Raw genomic sequence first — 20464 nt, forward strand, 5'->3', positions numbered from 1 at the left:
GTTTAGCTGTCTCACTGCTGGGAGGAAGTTGTTTCACATCCTGGTGGTTCTGGCTCTAATATATTTTAAGCATTAGTGTAAGAATATTTTCTTTAAAAAGTGAATTAAGTGTTTTTGAGTACTGATATTGAATAACATCAAATAACCTGGGAAAATCTGTCATTTTGCACTTGTGGCAGATTAACTATTTTACTATAATGAGCTGGGCAAAACAAGCCTCAGTGTATCCCTCTCTCTGTATGTACTTCTGCAGCCTGGAATGCGCCATTCCCTCACCGACATCCCTTTGTGCTGAAAGACCAACAGGTTTCAGGCAGGCCAAAGTGCGTCTTTCACTGAGTTGATGATCTTCCAGCAGTTCTGGATGTCTGACTCTGTGTGAGTCCCGGGGAACAGCCTGTCGATCAAAGAGTTTTCCGTCACGCTGCTGCTGGGGATGAACTGTGACGAGGACCCTTGCATCCTTCTCCTTGCACTCTCTGTAAAGCTGCATCCAGCAAAGAGTTGGGCGACAGTCGCCGCTCCTCCGCAGGCATCTCGGGGACAAAGTGTGTGCTGGGTGACGTTCTAGTTATGCAGGAAGAATCTGAGTGGGAAGACTCCTCTCACTGCCAGCCAGCCCAGGTTCTTGTGCTTGTTAGCACAGGTGATGAGGCATTCCGCCAGATGACCTAGAAGATCTGCTCCAGTCTGCAGACTCAATGGGGAAGCTATCTGTTCCCCACCCATTCATTGATTTGGACTGCGCTACGGATATCCGTGTGGAGCAGTTTAATCCAATTTTGGATTCCCTCACCAGAGCCCATTTTGGAGAGAATAACCATGGAAGAGCTGTGTAAAGGAGAAGCCACCATTTAGGTGTGGGAAAGAGGAGAAAATAACAATGAATTGGCACCACTCCTGTTAGTTTTTTCAGAGAATTTGAGTCATGCAGTCTTTTCATGCACTCAATTTTACCAAACTAGTTCAAGAGTGATTTAGCACAAAAACAAAATGAACCAAAAGAATCCCCAGTGATCCAGTATTTTTAAATTCTATAATGCAGTCATTCTCAATGGGGGCTCCGGGGGCCACAGCTCTTTGTTTTATTTTTACTTTACATAGCATAATAATTTTAAATGTTTTTTTTTGTGTAGTGTGTAGGAGAGAAATACGGAAGATACCAAAACTTGACTGCTTCCCAGGGAAGGGGATCCATAATCTTTGAGAAGAGTCCCTGAGAAGGGGTGGGGGAGGGGGGGGGGTGGGCAGAGCCAGAAAAAAAAGTTAATGGGCAGAATTAGAGTGGGATGGTTAATCATTTGCTGGAAACTTTGGTTGTTTTTTTTACTGGCAATCAGTAACCCATGGGGTGCCACAGAGATCTTTTGCAGTGGCCTCAATTCATTGCCATCAACATCGATCACTTTAAAAAAAGGGAGACTGGGTGAAGTGTGTTGTGATACAAGGTGACGTGGCTGTGCAGGTTGTGAGGATGAAGAGAGTGAGTGCAAAGGGATCCAGTGAGTGCAAAGAGATCCAGAGATCGAGTGAATGACAAGAAGTTGACAAATGGAGTTTAGTGTGGGGAAAATGTGAGATTCTCTACCCTGGAGGGAAGGGTGGAAAAGCAACTTCTAATTCATGTATAGAATGAGCTTGGCTCTGGGATGGATGGCTTTTTATTGCAAGAGTTCTAGAGTCTACAAGCAGCAGTGCCCCATTGCAGCTGGTAAGACTGCAGCTAGAGTAATGCAGAGAGCTTTGGTCCCTGTGTTTTTTTTTAAATTTTATTTATCACACTATGAACCATACTGACCAAAATGGTCTCTGTGTTTGAGGAAAGATGTACTTGCAGTTCAGAGAGCATTCACATGAGCAAGAGCGGACAGAGTGCAGACAAATGAAAGGTGACTTTCAGAAATTCAAAAGGGGTTGAAGGGGATTGTCCGGGTGGCTGCTGTGAGGATGCTTCCCAAGGTGGGGATATCCAGAACCATTGGCCATAATTTCAAACAGAGGCAAGGAGGAATTTTGTCTTACAGAGTCCTGAATCTTTGGAATTGTCTTGCCCCAGGGAGATGTGAGGCAGATTCCAAGAACATTCCAGCAAAATACAGGCATTTCAGCCCACAATGTTGTGCCAACCCATATAAACCTACTCAACAATCTAAACCTTCCCTACCACTCACCCATAACCCTCTATTTTTCTTGCATCCATGCACCTTTCTAAGAGTTTTTAAATGTACCAGCCTCCTTCACCACCTCTATTCTCTGTGTTTAAAAAAAACATCCCTGACGTCTCTCCTAAACTATCCTCCTCTCACTTTGTACAGAGATCCTTTGGCATTTAAGGAAATGAATTCATTCACAGTAAATACAGACATTTAAACTATGAAGGAGCCAAGAAGGAAGAAAGAGAGGAAAGTGTGGTCAAGAGTGAGATTGGATCAGCCAAAATCTTATTGAATGTTAGAGTCAGCTCAGATATCAGATCATATTTATTGTCATGTAATGAAACAGAATTGTAATATTGCAGTCCCCTCCATAATGTTTGGGATAAAGACACAATTTTTCCTTTATTTGCCCCCGTGCTCCACAGTTTTAAATTTGTAATCAAACAATTCACATGTAATTAAAGTGCACATTCCAGATTTTATTCAAGGTTATTTGTATAAATTTTGGTTTGATAACAGGGGTGGCCAACCTTTTAATTTAGACATACAGCACAGTAACAGGCCATTTCAGCCCATGAGTCCATGCCGCCCAATTAACCTACAGCACTGGTACGGACTTGTGGGCCGAAATGGCCTGTTACCATGCTGAAAGTCTAAATTAAAAATTAAAGGGTTGGCCACTCCTTTGTAGAAATTTCAGCACTTTTTATACATAGTTCCCCCATTTCAAGATGCCATAAAGTTTGGGACATTTAGCTTCACAGATGTTTGTGAGAACTCGGGTATTCTTAATTGTTGCAGGTATAAGAGAGCTTGGCTTGCTGTGAAGTTTTTGATCACCTTTGAAGTCTGTAGTTACTATTTTTCTACATGAGACCAGAGCTGTGTCAATGACTCTTCTCTGTAATGCCAGTACCTTCGAGATTACTGAGCTCACCAGTACACTCTTTCTTCTTAATGATGTTCCAAACTGTTGATTTTGGTAATCCTAAGGTTTGGTCGATGTCTCTTACTGTTTTATTCTTGTTTTTCAGCCCCATAATTGCTTCTTTGACTTTTATTGGTACAACTCTGTTCCTCATGTTGAAAAATGGCAACTACAGACTACAAAGGTGATCAAAAGCTTTGATCCAAGCCTAGCTCTCTTATACCTGCACCAATGAAGTAATTAAATATACCTGAGTTCTCACAACCGCCTGTGAAGACAAATGTCCCAAACATTATGGTGCACTGGAATGAGGGGACTATGTGTAAAAAGCACTGTAATTTTTACATGGTCAAACTAATCTTGATTAAAATCTGGATGTGCACTTTAATTATATGTGAATTGTTTGATTATAAATTTCAAACTGTGGAGCACAGGGGCAAATAAAGGAAAAAAGTGTATGTCCCAAACATTATGGAGGGCATTGAACACAAAATTGCCTTTGATCTGCCATAAGGCAGACAAAGATTTGGCATTAGCATTGTCCAGCGCCCCTTACTGTTAGGGAAAGAGCAGGAAAAGAGAGTATCCATGGATTCGCCTACGGCCTTCTTGCGGCCACACTGACTCCAGTTCAAACCACTGGCAGCCGGAGGCCAGATCCAAACCTCTGGCATGATGAGGAAGCCTTCAGCAACAAGGAGCCTTTGGAAGTCTCCTTGCCCTCAGCACTCTTTTGAATCCTGGGACAGCTCAAGGGACTGACTGGCACATTCCTGCTCCTGTTTTATATTCTTCACAAGCCAGGGAGGTGAGTGGGATGCGGAGTTGATATCAGGATCAGAATAGCCATGAAGAGATGAGGGGCCTCATCTGGTTCTGATCCATGGCTTGCTGTCATGATAAATGAGCATCATTACCATTAATTTGTATCTGATAGGATTTTTAAAATTTGTACCAATATTATAGAACATTCTGTAAGAAGATGCAGCCCGGTCCAAGCAGAGGTTAGGAAACATTCTGTGCCAGTGACCTGAGTTTGAATCTGCCAATGTCTGTGCGTTCTCCCTGTGTCTGCATTGGTTTCCTCCCACCCTTCGTAAATGTACAGGGGTTATGGATTAATTTGGGTGGAAATGGGCAGCACGATTTTCATTGGGCCAGAATTCGCTTCTACTGTACTGCGATTTTTTTTATTTTTATTTTTAAAAAACAAGTCTATCAACTTGCATTTCTGCGTCAATATGATGTCCAATTTAAACTAAAACTTTGCTGCTTGCACATTGATGTCTATCTCTCTGTTCTTTCCGCATTCACGTGCTTATCTGGGATCTCTTCCACATCAACATCTGCATTTGCTTTCAACACTACATCTGACAGTCTATTCCAGAAACAGAAATGACCCTGCTCACCTCCTTTATACATTCCTTCCCTCACCTTGAACGCACGCCCTCTCGTGCCATTTCCACGTCATCAATGGGAAATCTGTGCCACTTTGCAATAATATTTTTATTCTGTCTTTCCAGACAGAGTGCATTCCCCAAGAGCATCATGCAACCCGGAGTGCTACTGCTGATGTTGTGTGTGGGTGTTCTGCTCCTTGCCCCTGGTAAGTATAGTGGCCACGGCCAGTCTTTGGATTTCAACCTTGGGGAACAATCCTCATCAGTGTTGTTGATGCAATGCACAAAGGTGCTGGAGAAACTCAGCGGGACACGCAGCATCCATGGGGAGTAAAGGGGAACCAACGTTTCAGCCCTGGGCCCTTCGTTAAGGTATAATTCCTGATGAAGGTCCCAAAACGTTGGTGACCCTTTACTTCCTGTGGATGTTGCGTGACCTGCTGAGTTTCTCTAGCACCTTTGTGTATTGGATTACTGTGACGAGAAAAATGGTTTTGACGGGTTCAAAGAGCAACGAGTCCTAGATATGTATTATACAAAACAATGATCTTTATTTACAAGCGGGGAAATGTACACAACAGTAGCACACAAATCGTAAGGGCCACTAGTCAGTCAAAGATGGTCACAACTCCTGATATTACGCTCAGTTTATGCAACAGTACCTGCCACCACACGACAATACGCAAGCACGATACACTAATCCATAGAGAAGCACTGGTCTAATTACAACTACAATGAGTGAAACGCAGGGGTCTCTCCTGGGCTACTGAGCAATTGCTCTGTACTGGCATACATCACGCAACTAGTCTCCAGTGTCACCCATGGCTCACAACCCCGATCGGAACCCTCACAGTTAATCTTCCAGCGTCACCTGTGGCCCACACCCTGAATTGGAGCTTGGAGATGGTCTCTAAGAACAAGAGAGTGATCTGCTCTACATAGTGGGCTTTATGCTGCAGCCAGCTAAAGGGGCTGCCTCAGGTGTGCCCACATGACCTGTGAGGACCACTGTTGTGTTTAGGAGCCAGTCCAGGTGTGACCCAGGAGAACCAATTACATGGTAAGCCCCTTCGAGGCAGTTTATCTCTGGCTTTTATTCACTTCACTTACCTGCATGAATGCAGGAAAGGTGGATCCGCGTGCCCTTTTCCCTCCGTGTTCCCTTCACCAAGGGACCTACCGTCAGAGATGGAGCAAAGTTGCATCACCTCCTGCCTAAATGGATGAGTGCTGAAACTGGCTTGAAAGGGGAATTTCTGATGACGTCCTCAGCCTGTGACCCCCCCCCACTGGATGCTGGGGCTGGAGTTCGGCACTTAACCAGGATATCCCTTGTCTTAACTGCAGGAGAGCGGCCTCCTCACAAACAACTGCAGCTCATTAACCTCGGCTTTTAAGCATTATTTTAGCAAAGGAAGGGGAATGTTTCCCCACTTCTGGGCCAGCCCCTCTAGCGTTAAACCCTGGGCACGCCCTCAGGTTAATCCATCAAGAGCAAACGTGCCCAGTCTTAGTTGAGAGTGCCTTGCCTCTCCACCCATGAACCCTTTTCCTGCAGTATCATTATGGAGGGGACGGCGGCCGTGGCCTTAAACCGAACGAAGATGTGTGGAGGGAGGGAGCAGTTGGGCGAGTCTGCCTGCTCTGCTGTGGCGCACCCCAGGGATTTGTCTGCAGACAAGCTGATTTTACCCCTCCATGATTCGGCACTTGTTTTTTTTAATCATAAATAATCACTGAGAATAAATGCATTTAATACATTGGTGGTTTAATCAGTAAAAACAGCAGCTTCCTGCCTCCTGGGTGGCTCTCACCAACGTCCTTGGGATGGTCCCAACCTCTCAAGTAGAAGTACTGTGTGTTCCACACATACTATTAAAGCGTGTCATGTGTTGTTCTCTCAATGCACCTGGGGATCACGCACCATCTACCTACACGGTTTTTCTGGGTGCCTCACCAGAGAGAAGCACTGCGTTTTTACCCATGGGTTTTAAGGAACAGATAACTGAATCTCAGATTTCAAGATAAATGAAAGCCATTGTAAATTGTCATTGTTTGCAACTATTGTGCCAAAAAATACATGACAGATCATTTCCATCCCATAGATGTTACATCGGAAATACCCGCCATTTGCTGTTTGTAGCACGAGGTTGCCGCTGTGATTTTTGTGTGTTCTTTTTTAAGACCTTACCTTCTTTCGTACGAGTGAACGATTTAAATTGATTCAATTTTTCACGAGGTGGGCAATGCGCATTAAACTGAAAACTAATCTGCAACAGAAATTGAAACTCAGTCAGCTCGTGAAAATTAAGTTAAAGCGTGTAAACATTGCGAGAAAGTGTAAGAGAATGGGTCATCGTTTAAAAAAGGAATTCGTAAGAACCAAGCTCTACTGCAGACCCGTGACCCCAGCCTGGTCAGCTCATGGTAAACTGGTCTGCAACAGATGTCCCACGGCTCCTGTCAGCTGCCAGGACAGATTCCCAGTGAGGTTCTGAACCCCATAACAAAAACTCTCAAAAAAAAATAGTAGTATTACCCCCCTCTTTTTGCAAGAGACATATTTGACTAAAAAGGAACATCAAAAATTAAAAAGAGATTGGGTTGGACAAGTTACAGCATCTTCTTTTAATTCTAAAGCAAGAGGAGTTGGTATTTTAATAAAAAGTTATCTTTTAAATTGGACTCAGTTATTGAGTCAGCTGGTAGGCTCTTGATTGTTAATTATAAATTTTTTTCTGAATCTTGGACTTTAATGAATGTTTAATCTCCTAATATAGATGATGAGCAATTTATGTTGGAGTCTTTTTTTAATTTAATTCAGGCATATGATAAAATTATGGTAGGGGGTGATTTTAATTGTTGCTTAGATTCATTATTAGATAAATCTCCAAAATCGGTAATTAGAACCAAAATGGCTGAACAGTTAATGGTGTTAATGAAAGATATGAATTTGGTAGATATATGGAGAAAGCTAAATCCTAAGGAGAAAGATTTTTCATTTTATTCATTCCATCATGATTCTTATTCTAGAATAGATTTATTTTCTGTATCAGCACAATTACAAGGCCGGGTATTGAAGGCTGGATATAAGAGTAGGATTTTGTCTGATCATTCTTTATTATTAATTACATGTACAGGTTTGGAGAGAATTGAGAATGTTTATCGTTGGAATGTTTAAAAAAATCCTGAATTTAGTAAATTTATAAGGGATCAAATACAGCTCTTTTTTTAATGGGATGCTTTAAAAGCTTACTTACGTGGACAAATTATTAGTTATACTGCTAAAATTAAGAAACCTCATATGGCTGAGATTAGTAAATTGGAGAAGGAGATAGAGATTTTGGAAACTGATTTACAACGAAATTCTACGGAAGTTAAGAAAGCACATTTAGTTAATATTAAATTACGATATAATTTGTTACCTACTTAAGTTTGAGAAATTATTACAGAGAACTAAATAGCAATATTATGAGTTGGGTGAGAGAACTCGTAAAGTTTTAGCTTGGCAGTTAAAAACGGAGCAAGCTTCTAGAACAATAAATGCTATTAGACATGATTCAATGATTACATGTAAACCTCAGGAAATTAATGATGAGTTTCGTACATTTTATGAAAAATTGTATACGACTGCCTAAAGAAATCTCTTGGTGCCTGCCACATTGACCACCGCCAGTGGGCTGATAACGCCTCAAACCGTGCATCTTGGCGCCTCACAGTTTGGCGGGCAGCAGCCTCCTTTGAAGAAGACCGCAGAGCCCACCTCACTGACAAAAGGCAAAGGAGGAAAAACCCAACACCCAACCCCAACCAACCAATTTTCCCTTGCAACCGCTGCAATCGTGTCTGCCTGTCCCGCATCGGACTGGTCAGCCACAAACGAGCCTGCAGCTGACGTGGACTTTTTACCCCCTCCATAAATCTTCGTCCGCGAAGCCAAGCCAAAGAGAAAGAAAGAAGAAAGAAAGAGTATACTTCTGAAGTATTAGAAGATTAAGCTAAAATTAATAATTTTTTGTCTGATTTTAGTCTTACCTTCTTTGAAGGATACGGATATTAAGGATCTAGATGCTTCTTTTACTGTTAAAGAAGTGATGGAAGCACTTCAAACTATGCCTAGTGGGAAGTCTCCAGGAGATGATGGTTTTACTTCTGAATTTTATAAAGAATTTCAGGATTTATTAATTCCTTTATTGATAGATGTATTGAATCAGGCGGCGGAGATTGGTTCTTTTCCAGATTCCTTTTCTCAAGCAATTATTACAGTTTTTCTTAAGAAGGATAGGGATCCATTAAAAGCAAGATTTTATAGGCCTATTTCTTTATTGAATGTAGATTATAAAATTGTTGCCAAGGTTCTGGCCTAAATATTTACCAGTTTTAATTCATGTAGATCAAGCGGGTTTCATTAAAAACTCGATATTCAGTTTGTTGTTGAGGAGTCTGATGGTGGAGGGGTAGCAGCTGTTCCTGAACCTGGTGGTGAGAGTCTCGTGGCACCTACACCTCTCTTCTGATGGCAGCAGTGAGAACAGAGCGTGTGCTGGGAAGTGTGGCTCTGATGATTGCTGCTGCCCTTTACTGGCAGTGTTCCCTGTAGATGAGGGGAGTTTTGCCTGTGATGTCCTGGGCTGTGTCCACTACCTTGATTCCCCTCTCTCCACATGCTGATGCATCACCAACTCTTGTGCTGGTTTATAGTGAGATAAGCATAGAATTGGTGACAAGAAAGTGAATGGGGGAATGGGAAGGCATTGAGAGCCAGGATAGAGCCTCTGGGCTGTATGATATGTAATAAGGAAAAGTGAGACATAAATAGAGTTTGAGGAACTGAGGGCGACACAGTTAGTGCAGCCCCATTACAGCACTAGTGACCGGAGTTTGGATCTGGTGCTGCCTGTGAGGAGTATGTATGTTCTCCCCATGCCTGTGTGGGTTTCCGAATTCCTCCCATCCTTTAAAAATGTATGGGGGTTAAGTTGGGTGTAATTGCGTGGCACAGGTTTTTTTTTTGGTAATTCTTTATTTTTCGCACTATGAACCATATCAACCAATATATTTACAGATGCATCTCTTTAAATATTCACAGTGACATTTTCTCTCTTTTTTCCCCCTATCCCTCCTTTCCCCCTTCCCACCCCTTCCAAAAACAGTAAATATTGAACATATAAAATATAATAAAACAATATCTTTATACAAAAGGAATACAAACAAAAAAGTCATATCATCTACTTAGTCACATTAAATCTGATCGTGTTTATCATTTTAAGTGGTGGTGGTCTGAGGGCTGCTCTTTCTGTTATGTTCCATATATGGTTCCCAGGTTTTTTCAAACATTGTAACTTTGTCTTTTAAATTATATGTGATTTTTTTTTTCCCCAGTGGGATACACTTAAACTTGGTTGTATATTTTGTTAATGTTTATAGTCATATAGTCCAACGTGGCCATCTTATATCTTTATTTTCACTTCTTTTCTGCCTCTTCACCACCTCCATCCCCCTTTTTTCCCCATTACTGTTTTTTAAGTTTTCCTTTTTAATCTCAATATATGACAACGCACTTAAGACATGAAATACCCCAACAATCCCCACAAGCAATAACCCTTTAACCCCAAATGAACCTCCCCTCCTTGGATTGCCTTTGTCCCTTTACGGCAACCACAACTCCCCTTTCCATTTGATTTGCGAACTTATTCGCAAGCGTCAACCAATTTCACAGTGACCATTATTCTCCCACTCCCAGCCCCCCCAGAGAACACTATTTTCCTCTACATATTACAAAGCTCTCTCTTTTTTTCCCCTTCTTCCCCTTCTCTTATCCATCTTTAAATCTTTATATATACATTATCTTTACTTTATATTTTTACATATTTTTGTATATTTTCTTGCCGGTCTTCCTTCTTGTCACTCCTCCTCCTTTCTTCTCCTGTCCTGTAAATGTTCAGCAAATTCTTGGGCTTTCTTTGGGTCCGAGAACAGTCTATTCCATTCCCCAGGAATAAATACTTTGAGTACTGCTGGATGTCTTAATATAAAGTTATAACCTTTCTTCCATAAAATTGTTTTCGCCATGTTGAATTCCTTCATCTTCTTTAAAAGTTCAAAGCTTATGTCTGGGTAAAAAAATATTTTTTGTCCCTTATATTCCAACGGCTTATAGTCTTCTCTAACCTTCTTTCTTGCCTGTTCCATTATGTTTTCTCTTGTCGTATATCTTAGAAGTTTTACCAATATGGATCTCGGTTTTTGATGTGGTGGCAGTTTCGGTACTAGTGTTCTATGCGCCCTTTCGATTTCTATTTCTTCATGTGAATCTGTCATTCCCAGCACCTTCGGGATCCATCCTTTTATAAATTCCTTCCTATCTGACCCTTCTTTGCTTTTTGGCCACCGTGACAGAGGTGCACCAAAGAAGAGGTACAAGGACTGCCTAAAGAAATCTCTTGGTGCCTGCCACATTGACCACCGCCAGTGGGCTGATATTGCCTCAAACCGTGCATCTTGGCGCCTCACAGTTCGGCGGGCAGCAACCTCCTTTGAAGAAGACCGCAGAGCCCACCTCACTGACAAAAGACAAAGGAGGAAAAACCCAACACCCAACCCCAACCAACCAATTTTCCCTTGCAACCGTGTCTGCCTGTCCTGCATTGGACTTGTCAGCCACAAACGAGCCTGCAGCTGACGTGGACATTACCCCTCCATAAATCTTCGTCCGCGAAGCCAAGCCAAAGAAAGAAGAAAAAGAAGAATTTTTTGTGACAATAAATCTTGTCTCTTTAATTTTTTTTCGCTCTCTTCCAACTTCCCTCTTAAATCATTTATATCCATTTCTACAGCAGCTTCTCGTTCCTCCACATTAACTCTAAGCTTTGCATTCTGTCTTCAGCTTTTTTCATTTTTCTTTTGATTAAATTAAATTCTAATGATAGCCATTCTTTTAATTACCTCATTTGTTCTTCAAAAAAGGCTTTATCTAAATTTTGGCCTTCTATTTTACCTACTTTCCTTTGAAATTCTTGGTCTTCTTCCTCCTCCTCTTCTGTGTCTGTATCTATGTCTGTGTCATCTTCTTCTCTTCTCTGTATCTGTGTATCTTCATCCTTCTCTGATGAGCTGCTTCTATATTCTTGAGGGGCCTCCAGCTGCTGTGCCTCCTGCTGTTGGGGCCCCCTGCTGCAGGCCGACCCGCTGCTGGGCCCCCTGCTGCAGGCCGACCTGCTGCTGGGCCCCCTGCTGGTCGCTCCATTGCCACTCACCCTCTTCCAGCCCTTCATTTTCTTTCTCACCACTCTTCTTCTTTCTTTCTTACTTTCCCCAGCTGAACGCCCAGATACTGGGTGTCTCTCAGCTGGCCACTCCGCAACTGGCTGCTCCTCAGCTGAGTCTCCCTCCCACCGGCGTTAACTTTTTCTTTTACTTGCGCACTGCGCACCTCTTCTTGGCTCTGAGAGTCATTTTTGAAGTCTGCCGGTCAGGAGGACACTGCTCCTCTGGGGACTCACCAACATCGGAGATCAGCCGCTCCTCTCCACGGTGGCTCTCTGCTCCGACGTGCAGGTAAGGCCGCCTTCTTTCTTCTCCACTGATTTTCCTTCTTTTCTCTGTTATTCTTACTTTTTCTCTTTTAGGTACCATCTTCTGTCTCTTTGTAACTTTATCTTTCTCTTCCTGTATTTTATGTTTATTGAGCTCTGTTTTTTCATACTTTTCTTTTCTCTGGAGAGGACTGGTTCTACTCGACCAGCCACTATTCCATCATGTGACTTTCCCCCGGGTGGCACAGGCTTGAGGGCCAGAAGGGCCTGTAACCGTGCGGCATGTCCAAATTGAAATTTAAAAAATATATATATTGACTGCTCACTGATTTATTACAGGTTGTACCTCTCTAATCCGCACCCCATGGTTTGGCACGGTTTGAATCTGCCGCCAGTAATTTGTCGATTTTCCACCAGGGCAGTGGTAATGCACCAAAATCTTTTTACACTGCAGCCGAGTGTTTTGATGATACAGTCCTGTTAATTTCTTGTATGTTAGCCCACCCCAATGTCATCATGATCCATGGGGGTGGTTCCCTTAGGGGTCAATTTCTGTTTTCCACCATTTTCAATGATCAGGCAATGGCCAGGTCCCAACATCGCCAGGTTAAAGAGGTACAACCTGCACCATCAAAATCAGTTCATGGGGCATGCGACTGGAGAAAGTTGACATGGGTTTTAACAAGTTCACCTTGCTTGTGCGAGATGAATAGATGCCTTTCAAGCTGGACACAAATGAGGAAAAGTTAATTGATCAGTGCAGGCTCAGAATTCCAAAGAACTGGCTTGCATGTGAAGGCTGCTCTCTGGAGCTCCTTCTTGCAGCTTGGAGTTCCATCCATGGCTGAAGCCTGCATCCTCTTGGATCAACTTGTCTGCTGCTCTCCCAGTGACATTCTCAGAATCAGAATTTATTGTCATGAACACGTCAGGATGCCGCAGCATCACAGTAGTAAATATTGCTGTAAATTACATTTATTTTTTTAAAATAGTTCAAGAGAAAGTGAGGTAGTGTCAGTGGTTCATTGCCATTCAGAAATCTGCTGGTGGAGGGGAAGAAGCTGCCTTTAAGCCGCTGGGTGTTTATCTTCAGGCTCCTGTACCTACTTCCTGATGGTAGCAGTGAGAAGAGGGGATGGCCTGGGAGGTAAGGACCCTCAAGGATAAAGGCTGCTTTCTTGAGGCACACCCTTCTGTCGATGGCCTCGATAGTGTGCAGACTGGTGTCCTGTAGGTCATTTGCAAGTGTATTTGGTGACATTCCAAATCTCCTCAAACTCCTCATGAGGAATAGCTGCTGGCAAGCCTCTTTTTTTGGTGATTTATGGTGCCTGACGGCACTGGTCCATTTAGTCAACAACAGTGATCACCACCCCCATCTTCTTCTTTTTCTACACAATATTACCCCCTTCCCTCAAGTCTTGATAAGGGAACCTGGCCCAAAATGTTGACTGACTATTTCTCCGCATGGATAATGTCTGATCCACTGAGTTCCTCCCTTTAAAGTTGGAGTACTTGCTCTCCTCTCATTAACACTAATTGAGTACAATGAGAGGAAACTTTCCTACCCTGGAAACAAGGGCTCTGTGCTGGGAGGGCATTGTCAGAATGGGAGCAGTGAAGTGATGCTTGCTTTTTCTGTGTCAGATCTGGAAGCCAATCATGAGAAGGCCATTATATCTTTGAACTCCCGTCTCCTGAGATCCACCACGTTGCCAGCCAATCCCAGCGTCCACATTGCCTTGCGACTGTCGGAGCACCACAGCTTCCACGATGAGCTGAGTTATCTTCATCGGCTGAAGATCGATCTCCGGAGAAAGCTGTCCAGGTAATCATCCCTCCATCTTTACGACACCGGCCAGACTGCTCCTGCTCTCCAAAACACTAACCCCAGTCCCTTTAACCTGTTTTCGCATAAAAACCAGAGAGCCATCAAATGTTACAGCACAGAAACAGGCCTTTTGGCCCTTCTAGTCTGTGCCAAACTATTATTTTGCCTAGTCCCATGAACCTGCACCCAATCCATACCCCTCCCACCTATGTATCTGCTCCGTGTTGATTCAATGTTAAAATTGAGCCCACATTCAGCACTTCATCTGGCAGCTTGTACTAATCTCCCACCACTCTCTGTGTGAAGAAATTCCCAATTTTCCCCTTAAATTTCTCCCCTTTCACCCTTAACCCACGTCCTCTGGTTTGTATCTAACCTAATCTCAGTGGAAAAAGCATAGCTGCATTTACTCTGTCTTATATCCATCATAATTTTGAATACCTCTATCAAATCTCCCCTCATTCTTCTACACTCCAGGGAATAAACCTTTCCCTGTAACTCAGTTCCTCAGGTCCTGGCGACATCCTAGTAAATCTTCTCTGCACTCTTTCTATCTTATTGATATCCTTCCTATAGTTAGGTGAGCAAAACTAAACACAATACTCCAAATTTGTCCTCACCAATATCTTCTACAACTTTACCATAACATCCCAACTCCTGTACTCAATATTTTGATTTACGAAGGCCAATATGCCAAAAGCTCTCTTTACAGCCCTATCCACCCATGACACCACCTTCAGGGAATTATGTATCTGTATTCCCAGATCCCTCTATTCTCAGTGCCCTACCATTTACCATGTATATCCTTTCTTGGTTTGTCCTTCCAATGTGCAACACCTCACACATTAAATCCCATCTGCCATTTTTCCAGATTGACCAGATCCTTCTCCAGGCTGCACCCGCCTCCGCCTCACACCTCCCTCTCACCCCTTCTTGTTCTCCCCCTCCCCCTCCACTCCCTTCCTCTTGTGCGCTCCCCCTCCCCCCTGCACCCAAACCCCTCTTGCGTCCCTTGCTTCACCTCCCACCCCACCCCCCCCTACCCCCGGGTTTAATATTACAGGCCTGGTAGTGTAGCCAGGCTTTAGGATTACAAGCCTGCCAAAGTAGTTTCCTGCTTCCCACATGCACTAACATAGTTGCCAACTGATGCAGGGCACTGGGCTGGCTGAAGGACAAAATGGCTATTTGTCTAGAACCTGGCTGATGCTCACGATTCTCTCCCTCACCCACCCCCCCCCCCTCTCCAGGTCACGGCTGGCCAACGAGCCTTCCACAGGCCTCACAGCTCTCTACGTGTTGGCCCTGCGAGCCTCCTGCCAGGGCATGAGCGAGAAGCAGGCAGCATTGTCGTATCTGAAGAAGAAGCTGGCTGCCGAACAAAACCACACCACACGTATGTACTCTCAAACCTCCCCCACTTTCACTGTGGAGACTGTGGTGGGGAATCACACACACACACATGAAATGTATAGATGCATCAAAATTCTTGCTGCAGCAACCCAGGTACAAGAGACATCAACTATAATCATTCATTCCGGTGCCTTGCCTTTCTATGTGGGTGATCATGTCTCTCTATCCATCACGATCTCTGACCCTCCGAATTGTAGTTGTTGCCTCCCCTGTTCTCCTTCAGTGAAGGCTCCATCTTTGAGCTGAGACCATAGTCGATGTTGAGATCATTATTAGACAAGGAAAAAATACTGAAGTGGTTTCCCGTTGCCTTCTTCAGTTGCCGTGTCCATACTGGATGGGTAATCCCAACCATTGATCAGCAGATTCATCTGCCCAGCATTTTTAGTTTTACAACCATAAGTTCCAATTTGTAGAATCTTCTTGTAAAAACCATCCACTATCTGGCTTCACGTGACCCTGATTGGGAGGCTAAACAGGTATTACACTTTGCCCAAGGATGACCTGTAGGCTATCGGATGAAAGTAGCACCTTTCACCTCCATTTGTTAAGCAGATACACAGCACCGACTCGTTACACATTAAATATCCACATGTGTCAACACAGAAAAAGCCAAGTGTGATACTACCTTGAAAAAGGGTGGCATGGCCAGTGTATTGATTGGTGCAATGCTATTATATCAACCGGGGTTCGAATCCCATGCTGTCTGTAAGGAGTTTGTATGTTCTCCCCGTGTCTGTGTGAGTTTGCCCCAGATGCTCCGGTTTTCTCCCATTGTACTGAGGTGTAGGTTAATTGGGTGGCACAGACTTGTTGACCAAAATGCAGTAGGTCTAAATTTTAAAATTTAAATTTAAATGGAGCATTAAACGAGAACTTACTGGTTCGATGTTTGATGATTATTATTTGAGTAATGGAAGCGGTGAGATAATATGATATCCCATCTGCGCATGTACAGCCAATCTTTGAATCTCGAAAAAGACGACCACTGGTATAATTCTGTCAAAAGAGCATCTTATTGTGAGGCATACATGCAACACTAGAAACTACCTTAACAACGTTTGAGATAACTACGGGAGGGCGAGGAGGGCATATTATCTCACCACTCCCATTACTTAAATAATAATCATCAAACTTCGAACCGGTAAGTTCTCGTTTAATGCTCCATTATTTTTCGTAATGCTCATTGGTTTGCTAATATGAGATTTCAAAGCTCAGTGGTCTCTTTTTCACATAGTCTGAAAGACCATAGGGTAGATTAATAGACACAATTCAATCAGCAGCCTGCAAAATTGCTGCAGTGAAAATTTTCCCCTCCATCCTCAGAGGCTTATTGTAAAATCCGTTAAATGTTCTTTCATTTGACCATCCCGCCTGACGCATGATATTCCAAATGGGGACTTCCGCTCTACTAGCAGTAGACGTAGCTGCAGCTCTAGTTGAGTGAGCCCCAAACCGAGTGGTATCCACTCCAGCCAACCTCGTGGTCCTCTTTAGCCATCTGGCCAAGGTCTGAGAGGATGCCCGTTGATGCAGTTTCCTGTAACATATAAACAAGAATCTCTTTTCCCCTCTTGACAAGCGTACAATTTAAACTTTGTTCCAATACTGCCAGGTTTATTATGCTTCAGCAAGTCATGAACTGACGTGATGGAGTAGTGGCTGGTAGGAGAATATCAGCCCTCTGCAGAAAATAAGAAATAAAGTGAAGAAAACACAAAGTTCAAGAAACACAAAACACGACAAATAAAAGATAAAGTTGTGGGGAAAAGAAAGAAAATGGCACCCAAGAAGGGAAAAGTAAAAACAACGGGGGAAAAAAAAGAACAGTCGCCGGAAGAAAAAGGAGAAAGCCTTACCTGCATGAAGAAACAGGGAGCCGTCGTGGAGAAAAGAGCCCACTCCCCAAGGTTGGTGACAACCCCGCAGAGTCGTGACCTCCCGACCGTTGAACTGCAAAAATGGCTCTCTGAGCCAAACAGAAATGCGCAATTGCGCACACTAAGGAAAAAGAAAACACCGACGGGAGGGGGGCCCAGCTGAGGAACTAACTAACACAGCGCGACCAGTTGAGACATGCCCGACAGCAGGGCTCTCAGCTGGAAGAAGAAGAAAGCGACAGGAAAGGGAGTGATAGGAAAGAAGAACAGCAACAGGAGGCCCAACAGATAACCAGCCCAGAAGAAGAGGACCAACAGCAAGAAGCCATGCAAAAAACACCCAGCAAAGTGAGGCAAGCAGCTCAACAACAAAGTCAGAAGAGACACAGATACAAGAAGAGAAATAGAAGACACAAACATGGGTGCAAACATAGAAGAAGAGGAATAGAAAGTAAAATAGATGGACAGTATATAGATAAAAAAATTTCAAGAACAAATGAGAGCATTAAAATAATGGTTGACATTAGAATTTAGTGAAATGAAAAGTACAAAAGAAAAAGTGAATAGAATAGACCTGGTCGTGACAGAAATATGGAAAAGATTAGAAAATGTGGAAGAACGAGAAACAGCTATAGAAATGGAAGTGAATGACTTAAGAAGAAAATTGGAAGACAGTGACAAAGAAATTCAAGTGTCACAAGAGTTGTTAGCTCAGAAAATTGATATAATGGAAAACTATAGTAGGTGAAACAACATAAAGATAGTGGGCCTAAAGGAAGATGAAGAAGGCACAAATATGAAATAATTTATAAAAGAATGGATCCCAAAGGTCCTGGGAATGCCAGAAATACAGGAAGGAAATGAAATAGAAAGGGAACACTAGCCCCGAAACCACAGCCACAACAAAAACCAAGATCCGTTTTAGTAAAATTTCTGAGATACACAACAAGAGAAAATATATTGGAGAGGGGAAGGAATAAAATTAGAGGAGACAATAAACCATTGGAATACAAGGGTCAAAAAATTTTTTTTTACCCAGACATAAGTTTTGAACTCCTGAAGAAGAGGAAGGAGTTTAACACAGCAAAATCGATCCTAAGGAAAAAAGACTATAAATTTATGTTAGGGTATCCAGCTGTGCTTAAAATATTTATCCTGGGGGAGCAAAGCAGACTGTTCTCAGATCCGGAGAAAGCACAAGATTTTGCAGAATGCCTGCAGGACAGAAGGAGAGATGAAGAGATGTAAAAAGAACGAAGAACGACGACAAACTTCATATAAAGATGTAAAAATAATGTATAAGTAAGAACTAAAGAAGGGAAAGAAAAGGGAAGTAAGGGGAGAAAAAAAAAGGAGGAAAAAAAGAGGGTGACCTTTGTTAAATGTGAAGATAAAAGATGTGGGAGTTGTTGAAGTATTTTATGATTTAGAAGTGTTGTCATACATTGAATTCAAAAAGGGAAAACTGAGAGATGAATATGGGGGAAAAGGGGAAAGGTGGTGGTGAGGAAGCGGAAATCAGGTGTAAACAGAATATGAGATGGCCATGTTGAACTATATGACTATAAATATTAATGGAATACATAACCAAATTAAACGAAAAAGGCTATTAAATTTCCTGAAAAAAGAAAAAAATTGACAAAACATTTGTGCAGGAAACGCATCTAAATGAAGTGGAATATAATAAATTAAAGAGAGGCTGGGTAGCGGCAGCATCATACAATTCAAAAGCTAGAGGTGTAGCTATATTAATTAATAAAAATGTACAATCAAAATAGAGGAGGAAATAATAGATCCAGCAGGGAGCTATGTAATGATAAAATGTCAGATATATTCAGAATTCTGGAATTTGATCAATATATGTGCACCTAATGAAGAGGATCAAAAGTTTATGCAAGATATTTTTTTGAAGATTGTAGATACGCAGGGGAATATATTGATAGGAGGATATTTCAACCTTAATTTGGACCCAAAGTTGGATAAAACTGGACAAAAGACTAGCAAAAAGAATAAAGTGGCCAAATTTATGGTTAAATGCAGGAAATTAAACTTAAGGATATATGGAGGAGGCAGCACCCAAGGGAGAAGGAATACTCATATTATTCGAGTAGGCATAAAACATACTCAAGGAGTAGGCATAAAACATACTCAAGGATTGATATATTTTTTGTTGTCAGCCCATATTCAAGGGAGAGTTAGGAAAACTGAATATAAAGCTAGATTGCTATCCGATCGCTCACCCCTGTTATTAGCAATAGAACTGGAGGACATCCCACCAAGAATATATAGATGGAGATTAAACTCCATGCTACTTAAAAGACAGGAATTTAGAGAATTTATTGAACGCTAAATTAAAATGTACTTTGAAATAAATACGGAATCAGTGAAAGACAAATTTATATTATGGGATGCAATGAAAGCCTTAATTATAGGGCAGATAAAAAGTGTTGTAACTAAGATGAAAAAGGACTTCAATCGGGAAATAGAACAGTTGGAAAGGGAAATAGTAAGTACAGAAAAAAAAACTAGCAACAAGGGAAGATATAACAAAAAGAAGAGCATTGGCGGACAAAAAAAAATACGAAACATTACAAACGTATAATGTGGAGAAGAACATAATGAAGATAAAGGAGAAGTATTATGAGCTAGGAGAAAAAAAAGCCAAAATTTTAGCCTGGGAACTTTAAAAAAAAACAAGCTAAAAGAACTGTATTGGCATCAAGGAAAAAGGACAAACAAATTACATATAACCCAACAGAGATCAATGAAAACTTTAAGGAATTTTATGAACAATTAAATGAATGAGGGGAAAGAAGACAAAATGGAAGAATTTTTAGCTAAAATTGAACGGCCAAAATTGCAAGAAGAGGAGCAAAACAAGCTGATGAAACCATTTGAAATAGAGGAAATACGGAATATATTAAAAAAGCTGCCGAACAATAAAACGCCTGGAGAGGATGGATTCCCAATAGAATTCTATAAAACATTTAAAGAGTTATTAATTCCTCCTCTCCTGGAAGTAATGAACCAGATAGAAGAAACACAAAACTTGCCAGATTCATGTAAGACAGCAATAATTACAGTAATACCACAGTCGGGGAAGGATCCATTAACACCAGCATCATATAGACCAATATCTCTACTTAATTCAGATTATAAGATAATTGCAAAATTATTAGCAAACAGATTGGCCGACTGTGTACCAAAAATAGTAAAACAAGATCAAACTGGATTTATTAAGAAAAGACAAACAGTGGATAATGTCTGTAAGTTCATTAATTTAATTCATGCAGTTCAAGGAAATAAGATACCAACAGTGGC

At 42.0% G+C, this 20464-nt stretch overlaps 1 protein-coding gene across 1 annotated transcript in view; it reads left to right on the forward strand.

The window, feature by feature from the left end:
* The first annotated feature begins 4610 nt into the window (after positions 1 to 4610).
* The window catches only part of tcn2 (transcobalamin II), a 68616-nt gene continuing 52762 nt past the window's right edge, over positions 4611 to 20464 (forward strand). Inside the window, exons 1-3 of the mRNA XM_069933428.1 lie at positions 4611 to 4690; positions 13667 to 13847; positions 15101 to 15246. Of these exons, the coding sequence (XP_069789529.1) occupies positions 4633 to 4690; positions 13667 to 13847; positions 15101 to 15246 (385 nt within the window). The 5' untranslated portion in view covers positions 4611 to 4632. The remainder of the gene's footprint in view (positions 4691 to 13666; positions 13848 to 15100; positions 15247 to 20464) is intronic.

This window comes from Narcine bancroftii, chromosome 4, assembly GCF_036971445.1.
Source record: "Narcine bancroftii isolate sNarBan1 chromosome 4, sNarBan1.hap1, whole genome shotgun sequence".
Taxonomy (NCBI): Eukaryota; Metazoa; Chordata; class Chondrichthyes; order Torpediniformes; family Narcinidae; genus Narcine; species Narcine bancroftii.